Below are 19,520 nucleotides of genomic sequence, written 5' to 3' on the forward strand. Positions count from 1 at the left end.
AGCAGCACTTCCTTCTGCAGCTTTGTTCAAGGCCTGCCTCCCCCCTTTCTTACCAGCTCTCAGAGACCCAAAACACCACAGCAGTTAGTGATAACTCCACCACCACTGAACCACTTGAGCCACGTCCTTATCATTTGCAGCTACTTGCAGTGACATTTGGCTCACCACCCACACAGCAGCACATATCATCATCATCTTCTCCAATACTGGTAAGTAGTGATATTTTTTTTTGACTAAATGTAGCTCACTACTCATCAAATATCTTTCATACAGTTCCATCAACAAAGCCACCTGTTGCACAGGATAGCTATACTCAATTCTACAATCCATGTATATTCAAATACATAACAAACCACATGGAAAATATTAGACAATCTCATACACAGGTGTTGTTGAACCTTTCTTCTGCAGTATTGTCAGCCCACCAAGAGACAAACAGCATTGGGGTACCATGTCTTACCAAGTTAGAGATTGCTGCTCTGGCATGGTCCATTGCCTTCTGGACGAATGCAAACCAACTTCACCAAAGCCCTAGAAGTTCAGAATGTAACGAGTCAGGTGAGACTGTTCCCCTGCCACTGTATTACACACCTGAGGTTATTGCCACTAATGCACTGCTTGCTGGTGGATTTTCTGTGCATACTTCCACATAAGTCACTATATTACTGAACCTACATGAAGCTTGAATGCAACCTACAAGTTCCCAAGGCAATGATGAACTCCAGTTAAGACATCAACTCTTTTCTGTTGAACTTTGGGCATAGTGACAAGTATATAAATGAGGAATACAGTCTCTAGTGGCTAAGTTCAGCCAAGGGTGTTATTAATGGCAGGGACATGTCCATTCAGGGAGTGCTGGCAAGAGGCATTTACTCAACTGCGACAATGGACTCTTAGGTATCTAACGTTCCTCAGTGACAGGAAGAGTCTGGCTAGAAGGCCACAAGGCAAAGCAGCACAAACTCCAGCCCTGACCAAACACTTGCAATATGAACATCCCTCCTAGATAGGTATGTTCTCTACAACTTTGTGAAGGCAATTTCTGTTTTGAAAAGTCTCTGAAAATTGCTAAGAGCATCTCTCCAAAATATCTCTCTTCAGCAACTTTTAAGATTCTAAGTTCTCTGTAAACAACAAACATATCTGAAAGGTAAATTATAACTGATTTACTTCTCCATTCTTCTTGAAAAAAGCTTACAATTTAGTGAGTGACTAGGCAGGTGCTGAGGTTGGGAGCAAGCAACCTGAATATGCCCTCAAGCTGCGCTGCTAAAGTGGCCCTGGTGCACGTGGATTAGCTCTGCACCTGGGAGCTCTGCAAGGTTTTATTTGGAGATCAAAGGTTAATAGTAGCCATTGGTTATTTTACCTTTTATTTAGGGTAAGAACATACGGAGCTAAAAGCCCGACAGATTTGAGAAGCCTTTCCCAAATGACAACCTGAGGCCGCAGGCTCCACTAGAGCACGAGGGGACTGAGCATGTGGATGAGCATGTGGAGGCTCTGCTAAAAGGAAACCCGGGAAGAACGCAGAGAAGCACAAAGGGCCTGCAGGCTTTGCACCTGGTAGGGAAGCTGGCCGGGTGCGCGACGCCTCCCCGAGCCCCTCCAGCCAGGCCCCAGTCTTTCAGAAATAAGGCAAAGAGAAGAGCGAAAGGAGAGCACGTTTGAGCAGCCGCCCCGCGGGGCCGGTATCGCCATCAAGGCCCGGCTGCGGAGCGCCAGATAAGGGGCACAGGAGATACGGGAGATACGCGGCCGGCCGGGGACACGTCTGCCCCGTGCCCGCCGAGAGAGAGAGACGCGGGGCGGGCAAGGTCAGCGGGGCACTGCCGCATGCGGAGCGGCCCCGGGCCGCCGCCAGGGCCCTGCTCCTGCACCCGCTCCGCGCCGCCTCCCTCCGCCCCTGCCGGCCTGCCTCCCTCCCTCCCTCTGTCCCTGCCGGCCGTCCCTCCCCGCTCCCGGCCGTGCCCGCTCACCCGCAGTCGCTCCACCGCCGCGTCGGCCGCGACTGCGGCGCCCGTAGCGCGAACGGCTCCGCGGGCGGCCGGGAACGCCCCTATTCTGTCCGCAAGCCTGGCGCCGCCTCCCGCCCCGCTGCGATGAGTCCGCCACTCAGCACACTCCACCGGGCACGTCCCCGCTGCTCATTTGCTCTCCTGCGACTCCGTGTCCCGCCGCCCGCACCAAGGGCTCGGGCGAGTGGCTGCTGTGTGCCCTACCTGGCCTCGCTGCGGAGAGGGAACGAACGTTAGGAAGCACAGAATGGAAGAGACCCCCAAGATCATCCAGTCCAGCCATCAACCCAGCACCACCACTGTTAACCCCTAAACCCAGCACCAGATCCAGGCACCTTTTAAACACTTCCAGGGATCATGACTCCATCACCTCTCTAGGACACCTATTCCACTGCCTGATTACCCTAACAGTGAAAGCCAATTTTTCTAATACCTAATCTGAATCTCCTGTCTCAGCTAAAGGTCATTTCCTCGAATCCTCTCACTGGCAGAAGAGACTGGTCCTATCCTCACTCTGACCTATATCCTTTATTAAGAATGAAGCTGCATGCTTTATAAATTGCCTTTAGGTGCTCTTGGTACGGTGGAGGCGGTACTTGCCAAGTGGCATGTGTTTCACTGAGTGCACACCAAGTCCCAGCTTCCCCACAGGAAGGGCTGGAAGCAGAGCAGGGAGATGAGGTTAGCAACTTCGTGGGAAAGCTTGTACCGCAGTAGAAGAAGGAGTGGGTCACAGATTCAATATTCCTACCCTCTCAGCATTTTGAAGGATGAGGGCAGGAAAAATATTTTCCTCCCTGGGTGGTACAAACCAGGCACAGGACGTGCTCTGGCTTGGGAAGCTCTCAGCATCCTCAGGTCCCAGCAAGTCACACGGGCTCAGATCTGAACCGGCAGAGACGCCCGAGGTGCCTTTCCTTTGTGCCGGGCTGCACAGATCGCTATTTTATTTGTATGATGGGAAGTGTTGCAGGTATTATGACTTCCAGCCTCTAAACACAAGAAGTATGGACAGCACACATCAGGGCACAGGCTGCCTGTGGCCCACCGTGAAAGAAGGTCACTGCTTCCAGCCTCAGTCCTTCAGCTCAGGGCATCCTTCAAAAGCATGTCACAACTAGGGAACACTTCAATGTTTGTGTGTGCGCGTGTTCTGCAGTACTGTGCTCATTTGTCCCTCGCTCATTAGAAAAATAAATTAGTAGGCCCGGATTATTACTTCAAATCCTCACCCAGGAAAGGAGGATGGTAGCAGAAAGTTTGTAGTCTGGCAGAACACATGATTGCAAAGCGGATTACGTTTGGTGAAAAGCCATACATTCCTGCGCTGATAAAAGGGGGATTAACTAGACCCGAAATTCAGCGTGGATGTCTGGAGACAAGTCTGTGAAGTGTCTCTCAGGCTAGATGTGCGGGTGGACCTGCCGGTTCTGTTTACCAGAGGAGGTCTGAGCCAGCCTCCACTGCCCAGGCTCTCTTCTCCAGATTCATCCCTCACCAGCTGTGGTGGTGCCAGTCATGGGACGATAAACTATTGTCACTTGGCATGTGACTGACCCGTGGGACGTGGCGCTGCCTGGTGCCTTGGAGGAAGACCAAGGTGTAAGAGGGTTCAGAAAGAGTTTAGATAGTCCTGCAGGCTGGATGCTCTGATCGTTTCTCACCACAACAGCCTGGATGCAGCCTGCTGCTCAGGAAAGTGTAACCCGGGGAAAGCAGCTGCAGCTCTGCCCTGTTTTTTACGTTCCTCCTGGACTCCCCCCACCAAGCCCTCACCTTTCTTTACCTGTGCACACCGTGCCAGGCGCAGGGCAGCGATTCCACACCGAGATCCCGCCAAAGGAGGGACACCTGCAAGACAGCTCGGGTTCCGCACGTTCCCTGGAGCAATGCCGCAAGGCAAGCGAGGAAGGCGGCAATGGGATGTACTCCTCCCCCTGGCCTCGGCTCGCTGTACCTCCCTTCCGCCCATAGCAGGGGAGAGGCTGCTCCGCGCCGGCCCCGACCTGCCCCGGCACAGACTTGCTGCAGGTGTTTTCCGTTCCCAGTCACAACATGCGTGTGATCAGCACTCAGTTCCCCATTTCTACACGTGCCTGGAAAAAGAGAAGAAAGCTGACATTCTAGAAACTCAGACTTTGCATCTCAGCTGGTGTTGGCAGTGAAATACCTTAAAATGAGGGGTTCTTCAAAGGCAGTGCTGTGTACCTGTGAGCAGTGGAACACCCTGCACTGGGAGTTAGCAGGCTATCAGTGCTTGGTGGCTGGTGCCACCTCTCTCATAGACACCTGCTGTACTGCTGGTGATGCCAAGGTGCTCATGCTGCCCATCTCAACCAAAAAATCTTTGCAAGGAGCGCAGAGCAAAAACTGGGAAATAGATGAAGAGGAAAGAGGATGTAGGATTGGTTACTGTTGACTTCTGATCTGTCTTCCCAGCATCAGGGTGTTCCTCCTCATTGTGTCTTGGCTTGGCTATTTTAGGAGATGTCCTTGTGTCCTCTGAACTCCTGGGGGGCTTGTGAGTCCTCTGACTCGACTCAAATAACTCTACATTCTTTTGTACAATATCTCATGATGTGCCAGTGTCCTTCCTCTGGGACTGATGCTGAGAACATGAGATCAAAATGTGGGAAGGAAAATACAGTTTCAGTTCAGTTTTTCAGCATAAGCTGACCATCGTTTGACCAGCTGTGTGACCCGTGCTAAAAGCAGCGGAAACACACGCAGCTCTGAGGTTAGCTGGTTAAAGCATGGTGCTAGTAATGCCAAGGTTGTGAGTTTGATTCCTGCATAGTCCATTATCTTAAGAGTTGGATCTGGTGATCCTTGTTGGTCCTTTCCAACTCAGAATGTTCTGTGAAAAGCTGCTTTTCCAGCAGCTTATCATGGACAATGTTGTGAGGTGACTTGAACACTTCTGTGCAAGAAATACTGTGACTAACAGGGCTCTTCAGTCTGGAAGGGATGGAAAAGCCGAGAACCAAATGCTGGAGTGTGGTGCTAAATTAGATCTCCTGTTGGGCTGAGGCCAAGGGTTGTGGGACATGCAGTGGTCTGTGGAGTGGGAGGTGGTTATAGGGCATTGGCATAGAGTGCTTTGGCAGTGCACTCCATGGGACAGGGGCTGTGGGGCACTCCCTGCATCCTCAGGGTGCAGGGCCAGAGAGGCAGCAGGCATCTGAGGATGAAAGAAAGACTTTGATCTTCTGCCCTGAATGGCAACTGCTTCCTCTGGATCCCAGCCACTCAGGAGTGGCCGTGCCAGCTGCTGCCTTCCTGGAAGCAGGTTTGAGGGATACCCTATCTGTGCTACCTGGTCACCTCGTGGGTTGCACCTCATGGGTACAGTCAGCTATTATAGGTCCCAGAAGCTGAGAAATCTAGGGTTTTTTTCAGTGTCAGGATCATACTGCAACCCCTCTACTACCCTAACTTTTCAGGTTAGGGCTGGCAGGCATGGCTCCCAGGAGAGTCTGCCCTTTCTGCTCCTGTCTCACCAAGCCAAGAGTGCAATAGCCAAGAATTTCACAACACCGCAAGTACACCATCCTCCAGAAGACCACATATTTTGGCCTTTGCTGCTGCATTTCTTAATTGCCCTGACAAAAAGTAGTGAAGCAGTTTGATATGACCCTTTCAGGAAAAGCCATCATGCTGCTTTAGAGGGTGTCATTCCAACCTGCTCTCCCCCAGCAATCCAGGCACACAGAGCCATGCCTGGGAGCTGTTGTTCCTTGGCCACAGCCCTGACATGTGCTGCTATGCAGGCTGAGGAAGTAGAGGGATTGTGACAGGCATTGGCATCTGGGAGAGGACCTGCTGCCTCTTGTCCCATAGCAAAGGGGCTCTGGAGGAGGTGAGGGGAAAGGCACTTAAGAGAATGAAAACGCAGTAGGTAAAGCTGACAGCTGGCCACAGCTCTGTTTTCCCTTCAAAGTAACACCCGTCTTTGCATCCTTCCTGGGGAAGCACCTGGGGCCGGCCTGGCTCTCCACATTTTCCATATCTGGCCTGGTGCTCCCACTGGTTAGCTGGAGAGTAGACAGAGCACCAAGCACCTGGAGGAGAGCTGTGTGGCTGAGGACAGTGTGGACTCTTGCTTCTCTAAAGATGCTGGCCTGGGGTATTCCATGGGCTACCCCCTCAAAGTCCTCTGGGATTTTTTTTGTCTTCCTGCAGTGTGGAGGCTCATGTCCCCATCTCTCCCATCAGTCAAGTAGGGATGTGGATGCAGTGATGCCCATCACTGCTACTCTGCTTGCCAGGGGCTGGCATGCAGGCCCAGCAGAGAGGCTCATGCTTGGACACTGGCCCAGTGGGACTAAAACAGTCTGGCTCTTTAAACGGGGCTTCCTTGCTTGCAAAGACTGGGTTTCACTGAGATTTTAACTGCTAAGTCTTGGGACCCCTCTGTGCTCCTTGCACAATCCTACCTTACCTACAGGGAGGAAGGTGGACTGTTACCCTGCCTTATGCCTGCCCAGAGGGCATGGAGAGATGAGGCGATGATCAAACAGGAACATGATCGAAGAGGAACACTTTAGTGTTGCTTCCTGCCTGGAAGTTACCTCTTTTGGCAAGATGCCGGCCCTCCCAGATGCAGCTGATGGGGAGAGCAGCAGGACGAGGACATCCCTCGGCGTGCATGGCACTGATACCACTCCTGCCAGCAGCCCGAGTGCCCCGGCAGCCCGGCAGCAGCAGCCACAGCTGGTGCGGATCTCTGGGGCTGTTGTTGACCTGGAGCCTTCACCCCTTCAGGGTCAGCCTGGCAGAGCTCCTGCTATCTTGGCAGCTGCAGCTCAGCCGGTGCCGTTTGTCCCTGCTCTGATAGCAGCTCTGCCCTGTGAGCCTGTCTGCTTTTATCTGGGGGTCAAGGGCTGTGGCTGTGACTGTGGCAGGGGGTCTGCGGGGCTGGGGCCCTCCAGCAAGTGTACAAACAAGCTCAGGATGTGAATACAATAGCCAAGGACCGGCCTTTGAAAAGCAGAGGGATGCAGTGTGGCGGCCCTGGGGCACATCAAAGGTCCGGCTCTGCACTGCTGAAAAAGCCTGCGTATTTGATGGCTACCTATGAACTGGCCCCGGCACAAGGGGCCAAGGTTTGAGTGAGGGGAAGTGGAAAGGGAAAAGAAAGCAGTGGGGAGAGAACACAGCAGCTGGGTCACAGTCATGTAGATCTCTTCCTCGAAAACGTGGACCTTTCATGAATTCCCTTGGTCCACTTTGCTCTGGCTCTTGCTGGTCTGTATCTGGAGTGCAGCACACAGCCCTTCTTTTCCCCGTCTTCAGTGCACCTCCACGAAGGCATTCCAGGTCACTTTTGCAAAGTGGTTCATGTGAAATTTTGCAAGCACTTCTCTTGAATCAGCATTTGCCACAGCTGAGGCCTGTTCGGGTTTTTCCCTTCCAGACTTGGTGGTTAGAATCCTAGAAAGCCAGGCATACAAAGCATATGTGGCTAGAAGGAAAGTTACTGTTAACAGCCTTAGGAACAGCTCTTTGCAATGCCTGGACAGAGCCATGAAAGGACATGAAGATATGGTGGGAGTGATCTGTTTTGTGTGCTGGCCAAGTGCCTGCCCAGCTGGATCCTGCAGTATCTGCTGTGCCTCTCTAGCACATTCTGGTCCTGCAAGAGTCCCTAGCTGCTCACTCCTGTGCTCCCAAAACGACCTGGAAAGCCCAGGAAAGTTTTGCCTCTGATTTGCTCTGCAACTTGTGCACATGTTGCTGCTTTTGGATAAAAGACAGCCCCAGCCTGCTCAGTGGGAACCACCCTCTGTGATAAGGGAGCATGTTGACTTAGAGATTAGACTGTCCACTGCTTTGTTTTTTTATAATGTGCGTTTATTGGTGTAAGAGCAGTGCAAAGGACAAAGGAAAAATACAACATAAATCTAGTTCCCTGTGCAACACTGCAGGCTCTGAGGGGAAAAAGGAGGGCTGGATGATAGTTCTGCTCTTGGGAAGAGGCTGCAGCCTGCAGGTGCTGGCCCCAGGCTTGTGGGAGCAGCAGGCAAAACTACTGCCCCCTCTGTGGATTTGTGATTGAAGGGGTCTCATTGCCCTTCTCTTGATGCCATTGTCAGGGTAATTAAATGCTCCCAGGCAGGTGCCAGAGCCTTTTGCACACTGAGAGTTGGCTTTGTCTTGTTGACCTGCTTGAAGTACCTTGTTTTAGGGTGGATTAATCTCTCACAGCAATATCTGAAAGCAAAGAGGGAGCTTTAATTGGGGTGGGATTAGCACAATGGGTCTGAACAGGGAGAGCAGGAGCTCTCTCACTACCTGCTAATTGCCTCTTCTCTGCACTGGTGGCAGCTGGACACCCTCCCCTGGCTGCTCTGTGCCAGCTTTGTGCCATGGGGACCCAGGAGATGCCATGTGCCTTGTAGCTTTATTTGTGGAGCAGAGGGTGAGATATGGTGCTCAAACCAGGGTACCTTAATTTATCTTTGGCAGCCAGGGATGTAATGCTTTCATCACTCAGGTGCTTGGCACGGCTCTGGGGAGCTCATGCCTTTCTCTTGGGCTATTGTGGGGTCCCAGGGGCTGAACTGAAATCCATGGGCTGAGGTTTGCAGCCAGCCCCCACTGCCAGGCACTGGCAGACAGCAGACATGGTCGATATAAATGTGAGTCTAGAATTGTTTTCCCTGGGACAGGAGAAGCAGGTCAGTGCCTCAAGAGCAAATCGGGGTGGTGTGTGCTTGGAGGTCTATGACTTGCAGCTCTTGGAATTAGATAAGCAGCCGGTGCTGCAGCCAAATTGCTGACCTTCCCATGCCTGTGCTCTGCCCTGCAACAGACTCCTGTCTCTGGCAGGCACTGTCCTTCCAGGTCCCCTTCAAAGGCAAATGTCCATGGTAGGCGATGAGGAGGAAAAAATTTGCCTGTCCCCCTCTGTCTTGGCAGGCATCCTTTGGGATTCACACATGTCAGGGCTGAGCTCCTGCTTTCTTTGGGGAAAAGCTAGTTTTACCCTAGGGGAGAAAAAATCAGTTTGTGTTTTTCTCTTGGTGTGGCCTGAGAATCCAAGTCTTTCCTGCTGCTAGAAAAACTCTCTGGTCAAACTAATGGAAGCAACTTCCCCTGCTCTCTTCCCTACCCCTCCAATGAATAGTGGGGTGTATTTGGTTTTAGCTCCTGACTGTTAGTCATCTGTGGTATGTAAAGGAACGGTCAGCAGGGACTGTTTCCAGCACTAGCCTCTCCTTTAGCTCTGCTTGGCTCAGTATGTCCATGAGAACTGCCCCAGGGGCTGCTGAGCTCTCTGTGCCAGTGCAGGCACACTCTGTGGCTCTCTCCTCAGCCTCATGCCATCATGGAGTTTGCTCAGTGTCATTACCGCTCTCTGGAGAAAGCCCCTTTCTTTGCCTGTGCACAACCCGATGGCTTTCATGGCAGATGTGAATTTGGACGTTTATTTATTACTCAGTGATGCAAAAATGGCAAAGGGGTCCAGGGTGATGTGCACCTCTCCTACTGCTGTTCCAGACCTCCTTTCTCTTCCTCATCATTAGAGACTGGGGCTGAAAGGCCTTATCCCTTTGTTTTTTCCATAGCAGGGACTTGGGGAAGAAGTGACACCCAGGAGGGAGGCTTGTCCAGGGCTGGGTAATTGCTTGGCTGTCAGCAAGAACTGGTGGTGCTGGGCCCCCACCACCCTCTGCTTCAGCAGTCTCCACCCATACGGTGCTGTGGTCAGAAGTGTGAATGCCAGCCATGTGGATAAATCCACGTCCCATACATGTACATCACAAGTTTGGGCACACACACATGTACATGCACATGTAACACCCCTACCCACACATGCACCTAACACGAGTGTGCCCACAACTCTCCAGGCATGTCCATCCCCTCCCACCCCTCTGCCTCCTTGCCTGCCAAAGCAGGAGGGAGCAGGCAGCAGGTGGGAGCGCTTGCCCAGGGTCCTGGTGTGGAGCTGGCACTGGTAGAGGTGATGAGAAGAGAGGGGAAGGTGTGGGAAGGTGTGGGAAGGTGTGGGAAGGTGTGGGAAGGTGTGGGAAGGGAAGGGAAGGGAAGGTGTGGGAAGGGAAGGGAAGGTGTGGGAAGGGAAGGGAAGGTGTGGGAAGGGAAGGGAAGGGAAGGGAAGGGAAGGGAAGGGAAGGGAAGGGAAAGGAAGATGTTTTTCTTGGTTCCCATTGAGCTGCATTTGGGATGCTTTCCCACCTGTGATGGGAGGCAGAATCACTCGGGGTCAGCTGAAGAAGTCCCAGTGAGGGCTGAAGGCTTTCCTTGAGCAGGTGGGGCTACTCCCTCTGTCTGACTCAAGTGTTTGTGGGAGACCCCATGGAGTGGCCGAAGTTGGTGGGTGGGTGTCATGGAGCTGGGAAGGCTCAGGATCATCAGGGGAGCAGCACCTCCCTTCCACAAACACACTATGTCTCTACTGGCTTTCTGGGAAAATATTTGTCTGACTTTTTAAAACCTCAGCATTTTCACCTGCGAGCTTCTTGCTTGCAGACAGACGAATATGAAAACAAAGCTCCTGACCAAAGAAAATTCTCCCAGCCCACTCAGAGGGTGTGTTAACCTCATCATTTACCAAAAGCAAACATCAGTTGTGACGTGGCTATTTTAGGTAGCTGTGGCAGAAAAAGGCCCCTCTGTTTTTTCAAACAAGGTGCCCTTTCATTCAGAGGTTGGGGGCGGCTCTAAGAAACCAGTGGCATGTCACTGGGACACCCACTGGAAATGCAGATGTTACCTTAATGGCAGGAAAATACTTCTGAGCATCCAAAGCCTTGAAGCAGGCAGGAAGCAGCTCCCAAGGGTGTTGACCGCGGTATTTCCGCAGGATCCCCCCAGCCAGTTTGGGACTTCTGGCTGTTTGTTTGTCCCCTTTGAAGGACACAAAGCCCTCACCATGCTGAGCCCCACAGCTTGGTCACTTCCCTTCTGGCCCACTGCAGCGCCATTGGACGTGGTGCTGCTGGGAGGAAAAGCAAACAGAAAGGGGGCCAGAAGGGCTGGACAGAAGATGGGGGTGTTATCAGGTACCCCATCTGTGAGGCTCTGTTGAAATGGGAGGAGAAGACTGGGGCCATCAAAGCTGCTCTGATGGCCTCAATCCAGATCATGGGTTTCATCCAACTTCTACTGGGCTTCTTTCTTCTCATGGTGGGCTCCCCTTCCTCCCAAACCAGGGAAAGCCTGGGATGAATCTCATCATCCTCTTCCTCTTCTCTGTCTGGGGGATGACCTGCGGAATGCTTTGGTCATCTGTGGGGCCAGGGGACCCTTGGGTGGGCCAGTACCCCAGGAACAGTTTGGATGCGTGATTGAGGCTACAGCATGGGTGATAAACCTGCCTGTGGGGAAGAGCTGTTCCACGTTTGGGGGCACACTCATCCCAGCTCATCACAGTCTATATGCACTATACAAGATCCTAGATAATATAGAAAGTCACATATGTATTTATAGATGTGTATGTATATGTTATGTGTGGCTTTTCTATGAATGGTCACATGGTCAAATGATCTGAGCAGTAAGAGGTGTCTTGCTGACCTGAACTGCAGCTGGGCTACTGAGGACTCACAAGTCAGTTCCCTGTGGGGTGACCCCTCTAGGTGCTCTGGGACAGACATAGTGACATCCTGGTTGTGCCAATGTCTCACTTCTCTTCCCAGCCTGGCAGCATGGGAGCCTAGTTAGGGTGACAGCATCTACAGTGTCACCCAGACCCGTATGGGAAGGGACAGGAGGGTCTCTGGGGGTGTTGCCAGGGCTGTGCACAAGAGCTGGTCCCCCAGCTGTGGCTGAGCAGTGTTTCTGAGAGCGGGAGCTTGGGGAGATTTTGCCCATACACCCTCTGCAGCACTTCTGCTTCCCGAAAAGGTTAGACATCCGGGGCTGGCTTTTCTGTGAAACAATGAGCTGTTCTGGTTAGCAAAAGTCCCCAGCTCTGCTCTGTGCTCCCCCATGTGCTGCACTCTGCCACTCTCACCCCACCATCCCTGCCCCATGGTCACCTCCTGGGAGTGTCCCATCACCCATGGCCAGGCAGGAGACCTGGGGGCTGGGGTCTCTTACAGGAATGATCCTTATTGCCTCATGCTGGGAAAAAGGGATTTTTCTCTGCCCAGAAGGGGAAGCTGCAGCCAGAAGGGGAAGCTGCAGCCAGGAGTCCTACACCAAACCCCTCGAGGCCAGCATTTTTCCTGGTGACCTTGAGGCAGAGACTGGAGGCAGCCAGCTGGCTCCCAGGGCAGTGTCCATTCCCCGCCCCCCCCCAACCCTGCATCTGAAATGTCAGCTTGGTCTACAAATAACACCTGGCATGGATCTTTCCCCAGCCACCAGAGCAATGAGAGACTGAGCCCTCTATACCCTCATGCTGCAGAACTCACGCCGCATTTTATAGCTGGGGAAATGGAGATATATAGTAGGATCCCTGACTCTGCCTTGTAGCAAGCTCATGATGCAGCCCTGTGGGTTTGCAGGGCACTGGGAAGTGTTTTCCAGTGTCAGAGGACTGGCTGTTGCTCTGCCAGTAGATCCACACTTTCTCTCACCCCAGCTGTGCTGTCAGGGCAGCCAGGGTACCTTCACCTGCCCAGAGAAGGGACCCAGAGGGGCCCAGTGTCTCACACCCCTGCAGTAACCCCCCTGCCCTCATCACCCACCGCTCCCTCCTGGCCATATCTCCCAGGGATGGTGGCTCCCACCCCTCCAGCTGCCTCCTGGGGCAATCAGTGGGGAACACATGGGCCTTATCTATGGGCCAGCCGTGGGAAGGGCTATTTGCCATCCCTATCAGTGGGGTGGCTCCAGACCTGGGGCTGAGGGGAGCCAGCCCCATTCCTGCTGTGCTGGGGCCAGGGCTGGGGGCATTGCTAATGCCCCACACTGACCATTGCAGGGAATGCTTAAAGTGCTGGGACCCCTTTCTAGCCTGGTGGCCAATGTTGATGTGACATTGACAGATTTGCAGGGGTCCAGCCAAGACCATTGAGCTGTGGGCAGTTGTAGACTGTGTTGTAACATTGAAGGCAGGGGGTGGCAACAGGCTTACCCTCTGCCAGCAGGATCCACACCTCTCATCCACTTCCACCAAACTCTCAGCAGCAATTTCCTCACCAGGGAGATGCTTGCAGGGCTGATGGGGGCTCAAAAGGGCCAGAACCCTGGAAAAGGCTTTCCTGCCCTTTCACAAGTCTGACAGACCTTTTGGTTTTATTTATTTCTTGAGTTGTGCCCACCCTCCTGTTTCCAGTGACTCGGCAGAGTGCTGCTGGAAAACTGGCAGGGTGGGGATGCTGACTCTTCTAAACCCCAGGAGTGTGGGGAACAGGGTCAACTTTGGTCATGCAAAGCATGGGCATCCCTTTGAAGAGGTGCTTGTGGAGTGTGGTTTTCCCCGGAGGTGGTTGCCAGACATCCCCCCAGCTATGGGGTGCCAATGCTCTCAGGGGGCTGGTCCTGCCTGGCACAGGGACTGGACAGAGCATGGGAGGTCTCTTGGGAGAGGGAGAATCCTGGCTGCTCTGTCCCATTGAGCAGGGTCTGTCCCTCTGTGTCCTGTGACAGCAGTGACCATGGACCACCAAAAGCTCAGATCTTCAGATCTTTATTGTCCACTTGTCTGGCTGGACCACAGCCTGAGCTAGGCATGGGGTTCTCACTCCCCATCCCAATCATCCACTGTGGCCTCAGGCTCTGGGTGGGGGAGTATGAGAAGGAATGTGTTTTGGTCTCCTACCAGCTCCTACCAAGGATATAAATGAGGAGTTTTCTTCCCTGCTGTGTCCAGGCCATGGGGAAGCTGGTGATGGTCAATGGGAGCCTGCTGTGCCCACTGAGGTCAGGCCCTCTCACCATAACCACAGGGAATTAGAGATGGGTGGAAAAATGTCTAAACCCCATACAAATATTTGCATTTTAAGGGCTTTTCCAAGTATTGGGGAATGCTGACACAGCAGCAATGTGGGCGATGCTGGCATGATGAGAGGGTCTGCTTGGCTCTTATTTTTGGGGGCGGGGGGGGCAGGATTTCCATGGTCAAAGAGTTCTGTTTAAATTTTTTTAAAAAAGTTAAATGGGCAAATGGGGAGAATTTCCAGCACTGCTGCAGGTTTATCTGCCAGCTTCTCTGGGCAAACTGAAGCTTCTTTGCAGCTACCCTGATGCTGAGTGGACCACAAACCTTCAAACTACCCCTTGCCCTGGGCTTGTGGGTGTATGTCTCCCTTCTCTGTGTTCCTTTTTCCTTTTCTGCTGAAAGGGTTTTTGACAGGAAAGGGAGTCCCTGTGGCTTTGGTGCATCCTGAAGGTTCTGGGGCTGAGGTAGAACTGGTGGGAGCTTGACCCATCTGCTGCCCCCCCATGCCCATGCCAGGGGATGCTCACCTGCTAGCTTTTGGCTGTGGTAGCAGCCTATGTGGAGAAGGCTGACTGGGGGACAAGGGTAGCCATGGACCTTGATGGCTTCAGGATCATACATCCCAGGCATAGAAGGGGGCTGGAATAAGGGAGAAGTTGGAGGGACTCTGGGCTATCCCATCCCACTGCATTCCCCCTCTCCACACTCATTTCTGCCAGCTCCTGGGGCAGGTTGAAGCAAGAAAGTCACAGGCACGTCCTGTCCTGCTGGTGCAGGGAGGGCTCAGCACCTTGGGCTGCAGGGGTGAGAGCCCACCATGTCCCTAGGGAACAGCTCTGGGAGTGACATGCAGACCCCCAGTACACTGTCCCCAGCAGAACAGTGTGTGGGAGTGTCCTGGCCCCATGCAGGGTGGTCTTGGGCATGGTGATGGGGCTGGGGGTTTGATGCAGGTAGGTCAGTGCTGTGGGTGTCACTAGTGCATCCAGCCCCAGTGGGGGTACAGAGGGGAGTGTGTGCAGCAATGGAGCCCTCCTTGCACACGTGTGCATGTGTGCTGGGACTCTCATGCAGAGCAACAATGCATGGGGCTGCTCTCTGCTCTAGGCTTGGGGCCCAGCTGTATTCTTCATCCACCTCATGGGCTGGCAGGTTGCTCTATGCCCCACAGCTGTACCTTGCACCTTGGGGCGTGCTGTACTTGGGGAGTGTGGAGGACCAGGGCTCTGGCAGGCTCAGGTACTACCTGAGTGGCATGAAGGATCATCATGGTGCTACAGCAATGAGTCAAGGACAGTCAGGTGTGGTGGGCAAGGGGACCAGCAGATGCCCTGGTGCAGCAGGCACCCAAGGGTGGTGCTGGCCCTGGGGCTATGCCAGGCAGGGAAAGAGGCTCCTGCACGTGTCTGGGCAGTGCAGCATGTGTGGCTGCGTGCTGGGGCTAGGCTATGCTTCCCTGGGGCCAGGGATACGTGCAGATCATCCCAGTGCTGATGGACCACAGGGGGATGAGCACCAGGTGGATGAGCAGGACAGCAGGACTGCCACGACATAGCCTGCAGTGAATGTCACCTAAAGGCCAGCAGCAGATGTCACAGGAGCTGACGTGTTTCTTCAGCCATACGCAATGCTGGAGATACAAGGATGCTGGGTGGGGGACCCCCCATTGGTCCCATGCACCCCGTGGGGCCAGGAGCAGCCATGGTGAGGGATCTGCTTGTGCAAGGTGCGTGTATGAGAGTGAGTGCAGAGGGCTGGGTGTTCAACAAGCAGTGTGCCAGGTTAGGTTACAGCATATAGGGCAGGAAAGGGCATGTAGAGTGTGTAGGGACAGGGATATGGGGCTTGGTTAATGGGGCTGGGAGGAGGGGAGGGCCAGGTGTGCTCAGCACCTCGGATGTGCACAGAGTCCCCACAGGACTCCCTACTCCCCCATCTCATTCCCATGAAAACAGCAGCATGCTGCTCCTACAGCAAGGTGCAGAGCATCCATCTGGGGTCCTGGTGCCACTCTGGCTGCAGCAGAAGCCCCCTGACAGAGGGGAAAAGGGTAGCAAGTTCCAAGGAGACCCAGTGTAAACCAAAACTCATTTTCCTTGAGGGTTGGGAGAACACTCAGAGCTGTGGACGCCCCTGGAACCCCTGAGGATGCTGGGATCCATCTAAGACAAGGGTGCACTGCTCCCCTTGCCTAAGCCCCCAGCTCCTCACTCAGCTTGTTCCCTCCCCAGGCCCGGGTGCTGCTGCTGGGCCCGAGGCTGGGCCAGCCCTGCCCTCTAGTGCCGTGGGAGCTGCTCCGTGCCCTGGGGCTCAGCCCCGAGCTCAGCCCCTGGCTCCCTGGAGCTGAGCCACCCAAAGTCCTCCCAGGACCAGCGGAGCAGAGCAGGGGCTGACAGCTGGGAGCTTCCCAGCACCCCGCAACACCATCTCCCACCCCGACATTGCTGCTGAGGGGACAAGAGGACACGTTCGGACCCCCCATGGCACCACCAGCCCAAGTCCGAGAGTGCAGCAGTGTCACCCCAGCACAGGCGCCCTGCGTCCCAGGCCTCGGGACAGGTGTGCCCGTGCCGGTGACAATTGCCTTCCCGGGTCGATAACCTGGTGGCCAAAGCACTCGGTGGGCCGGGATGGCGTGGGGCCACGCCAATGTGTGCCCGCAGCTGCGGGAGAGGGAGGGAAGCTCTGGAGGCTCTGGTTAAACTGGAACGAGGCGCGGCATCGTCCCGCGGTCCCTGCCCTGGGGACTCTGACCCCGTGGGCCGGCGAGGGGAGCTGAGGCGGGCGGTGACGAGCAGCCCCACAGCCGCTGGGACAGAGCGAGCGGGGAGCTGGACAGGATGGATCCCACTTTGGAGCTGGCAGATGACCCCAGGTGAGTGCTGGAGGTGCCCGTGCCACTTTGCAGCCGGGAAAATCCAGCTTTTTGGACCAGAACTTCAGATGATATATTCCCTCCGTAAAGGAAGGGAGGCGCTTGGCGGTGACTGCTCGGACCCTGCGGTTCCGTGCAGCATTCCCGTTCTGCTCTGCAGGTTCTCCCGCCCTTTGGTGGAGATGCTAATCAGGAACTTCAGCGTGCCGGCAGCCTGCTTCTCCCTGCCGCCCACCTCCCGGCAGCTGCTGCACCGTAGGTGGGGGGACGGGGTGGGGAGGACCGTCCCGCTGTCGCTGGTGGGAGCAGGACAGGGATGAAGGTGGTAGGGTGGTCGTGCCGAGTGCAGGCAAGGAGCAGCCCCAGAAATCAGAATCTGGGCTGCTGCCAGGCTCCTTGCGTCCAATCCCCTAGTCCTACCGGCAGGGGTGGGGACAACCCAGGAAGGGCTAGCACTGGGGTGGGTGTCATGGGAGAGGGAGCAGTGGTGCAGAAGGGCCAGCTCTGGTCCAGGGTGTGGCACAGAGCTTCCCAAACCTGTGGAATGGTGGGTCGTGGGGCAGCTCCCTGCAGTAGTGGCCCCAGGAGGGACCAGAGAGGGTGAAGACATCTTCTCACCCCTCCCTGGCAGAGCTGGACATGGCCCAACTCATCATCCTCGGCCTCTGCACCATCATGACACTGCTGTCGGTTGTGATCTACGCAGAAGAGGTTTCATACCTCTTCCGCAAGATCCGCTGCCCTATCAAGATGAAGACCCTCTGCTGGAGCAGCTCAGCCCCTACGGTGAGCTGGGCTGTGGGGGTGCTGGGGGGTCCCCCCCGGGGGACCAGGGCCATCCAAGGGGTGCCAGCCCACAGGAGGGGGGAATGTCAGTGTGCCAAGCTCACGTGTCCCCCAGGTTGTGTCAGTGGTCAGCTGCTTCGGCCTGTGGTTCCCGCGCTCCATGATGGTGGTGGAGATGGCTATCACGGCGTGAGTATCACCCACCCTGGGACAGGGCACCAAGGAGCTCACGGGGCTTGACCTGCCTTCCTCCTCCCCAGGTACTTCGCTGTCTGCTTCTACCTGCTGATGCTGGTCATGGTGGAGGGCTTTGGGGGGAAGGAAGCGCTGCTCAGCACCCTGAAGGACGTGCCCATGGTGGTCAGCACTGGACCCTGCTGCTGCTGCTGCCCCTGCCTGCCCCGAATCACCATGAGCAGGTGAGGGGGAGCTGGGATAAACCTCTGCTCCTTAAGGGCTTTTGCCCTCTGCTTCTGCTGGGCTGGAAGAGAAGTCCCTAGGCAGGGACTTGGGGACGTCAGAGTGTTACCAGTCTCTCTCACTATGCCAGGAAAAAGCTTAAATTGATGATCCTGGGGACTTTCCAGTACGCCTTCTTCAGGGCAGTCGCTGTCTTCCTGGGGCTGATCCTGTCTGCTGATGGGAATTACAACCCTGCTGACGTGAGTGCCAGAGCACAGGGATGGGCAGGTTGATGACCTAGACAGGAAGCCTCCACCTGAGCTTTGTCAGCCCAGTAATGTTTTCTGTGCATCCCCCTCAGATTTCAGCGGAGAGCGTGGCCCTCTGGATCAACACCTTGGTTGGTGTCTCCACCCTCTTTGGGCTCTGGGGCCTGGGCATCCTCTTCCGGCAGGCTCGGCTGCACCTGGCTGAGCAGAACATGCAGGGCAAGTTCACCTGCTTCCAGGTGAGCCCCTGCCCTGCCCAGCTCCCTCCTGGGTGAGGGGCTCCTGCAGCACATATGGCGTGAGGCAGCATTAGGGAAGATAGTGGGGCAGGAGCCACTGCATGGGGAGAGCCCCACTGGCTGCAGGACAGCAGGGAAGGTGAAGGCTGGGAGCTGAGCAGCAGCAGGGCCCTCACCACTGGGGCGCTGGTGGTTGCAGATCCTGCTCCTCCTGACGGCGCTCCAGCCTGCCATCTTCAGCATCCTGGCCAACAGCGGGAGCATCGCCTGCTCACCACCCTTCTCCTCCAAGGCCAGGTCACAGCGTAAGTCAGGAGATGAGAGAGCAGCACCACGTGCTCCCAGCCAAGCCCCTCCATCATGAGGCATGGCATGGCAGGTTGGCATGGTGGATGAAGGCAGCTTCAAATGACCCTTCTCCTCTTCCAGAGATGAATGTGCAGCTGTTGATCCCGCAGACCTTCATCCTGGCGGTGCTGACACGGATGTACTACCGCAAGCAGGATGACAAGCCGGGCTACGTCAGCTTCGCACCTGCAGGTGCTGATGTCAAGGCGTGAGCAGGAGGGAGAAACTGGGGTGCCAAGGGGCAGAGTAGGGTGAGGGGCTGGTCTACCCTGCACAACCTTCTCGTCCTCCCCTGGTCCTGGGGAGCTGCTGGCAGCAGAAAAGGCAGAAGGGGAAAAGAGCATCTTGGGACACAATGAAAGAGTCTGAAACATAAAAGCCATAAGCCAAGGGGGTCCACAGAGCCACCTCCAGCCCGGAGGCTCTTCTCTAGCACTGAGTAAAGATAAATTTTTAATGGAGTCTTGCATTAGTGACTGGGTCCATATTATCTCTGCCTAGGCTGGGTGGGAGATCACTCCATACAGGGGGAGGAGGATGGAGCCCAGACTAACACAGCCATGGCATGAGACCATCAGAGGATGCCCAACACCCAGCTGTGACTCTCAGCTCTAGGTGCTGCTGGCTGGGGTCTCACAGCCAAGGCAAGCCCAGGCCAATGGTGATTTCTCCCAAGACATCAGACAGGGTCTGACCTGTTCTTCATGGCACTGGCTGTTCCAGAAAGCACAC

The 19,520-nt window shown here is 54.9% G+C and overlaps 1 protein-coding gene and 1 long non-coding RNA gene across 9 annotated transcripts; one reads left to right on the forward strand and one right to left on the reverse strand.

Moving 5' to 3' along the window:
- Positions 1-460: 460 nt before the first annotated feature.
- Positions 461-11,436, reverse strand: LOC134047604 (uncharacterized). Of its 3 annotated transcripts, XR_009933458.1 has the most exons (4): positions 10,756-11,436; positions 3,805-4,114; positions 1,980-2,231; positions 461-531 (listed from the first exon to the last, which is right to left on the reverse strand). It is a non-coding gene; the product is annotated as an uncharacterized LOC134047604 (long non-coding RNA). The 3 variants fall into 3 exon arrangements; XR_009933457.1 differs by lacking the exon at positions 10,756-11,436 and having other exon boundaries at positions 3,805-5,450; XR_009933459.1 differs by lacking the exon at positions 10,756-11,436 and having other exon boundaries at positions 3,795-5,450.
- Positions 8,315-19,257, forward strand: SLC51A (solute carrier family 51 member A). 6 transcript variants are annotated; one of them, XM_062498850.1, is made up of 9 exons: positions 9,966-9,984; positions 16,905-16,999; positions 17,376-17,530; positions 17,646-17,719; positions 17,791-17,949; positions 18,081-18,192; positions 18,294-18,440; positions 18,640-18,745; positions 18,870-19,257. In XM_062498850.1, exons 2-9 carry the CDS (start codon positions 16,927-16,929, stop codon positions 18,998-19,000), a joined length of 957 nt encoding a protein of 318 aa, XP_062354834.1. In that variant the 5' UTR covers positions 9,966-9,984; positions 16,905-16,926; the 3' UTR covers positions 19,001-19,257. The 6 variants fall into 6 exon arrangements, with proteins under 6 accessions (XP_062354835.1, XP_062354834.1, XP_062354830.1 ...); XM_062498848.1 differs by lacking the exon at positions 9,966-9,984 and adding an exon at positions 16,609-16,744; XM_062498846.1 differs by lacking the exon at positions 9,966-9,984 and having other exon boundaries at positions 14,613-16,999.
- The last annotated feature ends 263 nt before the right edge of the window (positions 19,258-19,520 follow it).

This window comes from Cinclus cinclus, chromosome 10, assembly GCF_963662255.1.
Source record: "Cinclus cinclus chromosome 10, bCinCin1.1, whole genome shotgun sequence".
In the NCBI taxonomy this organism is placed as follows: Eukaryota; Metazoa; Chordata; class Aves; order Passeriformes; family Cinclidae; genus Cinclus; species Cinclus cinclus.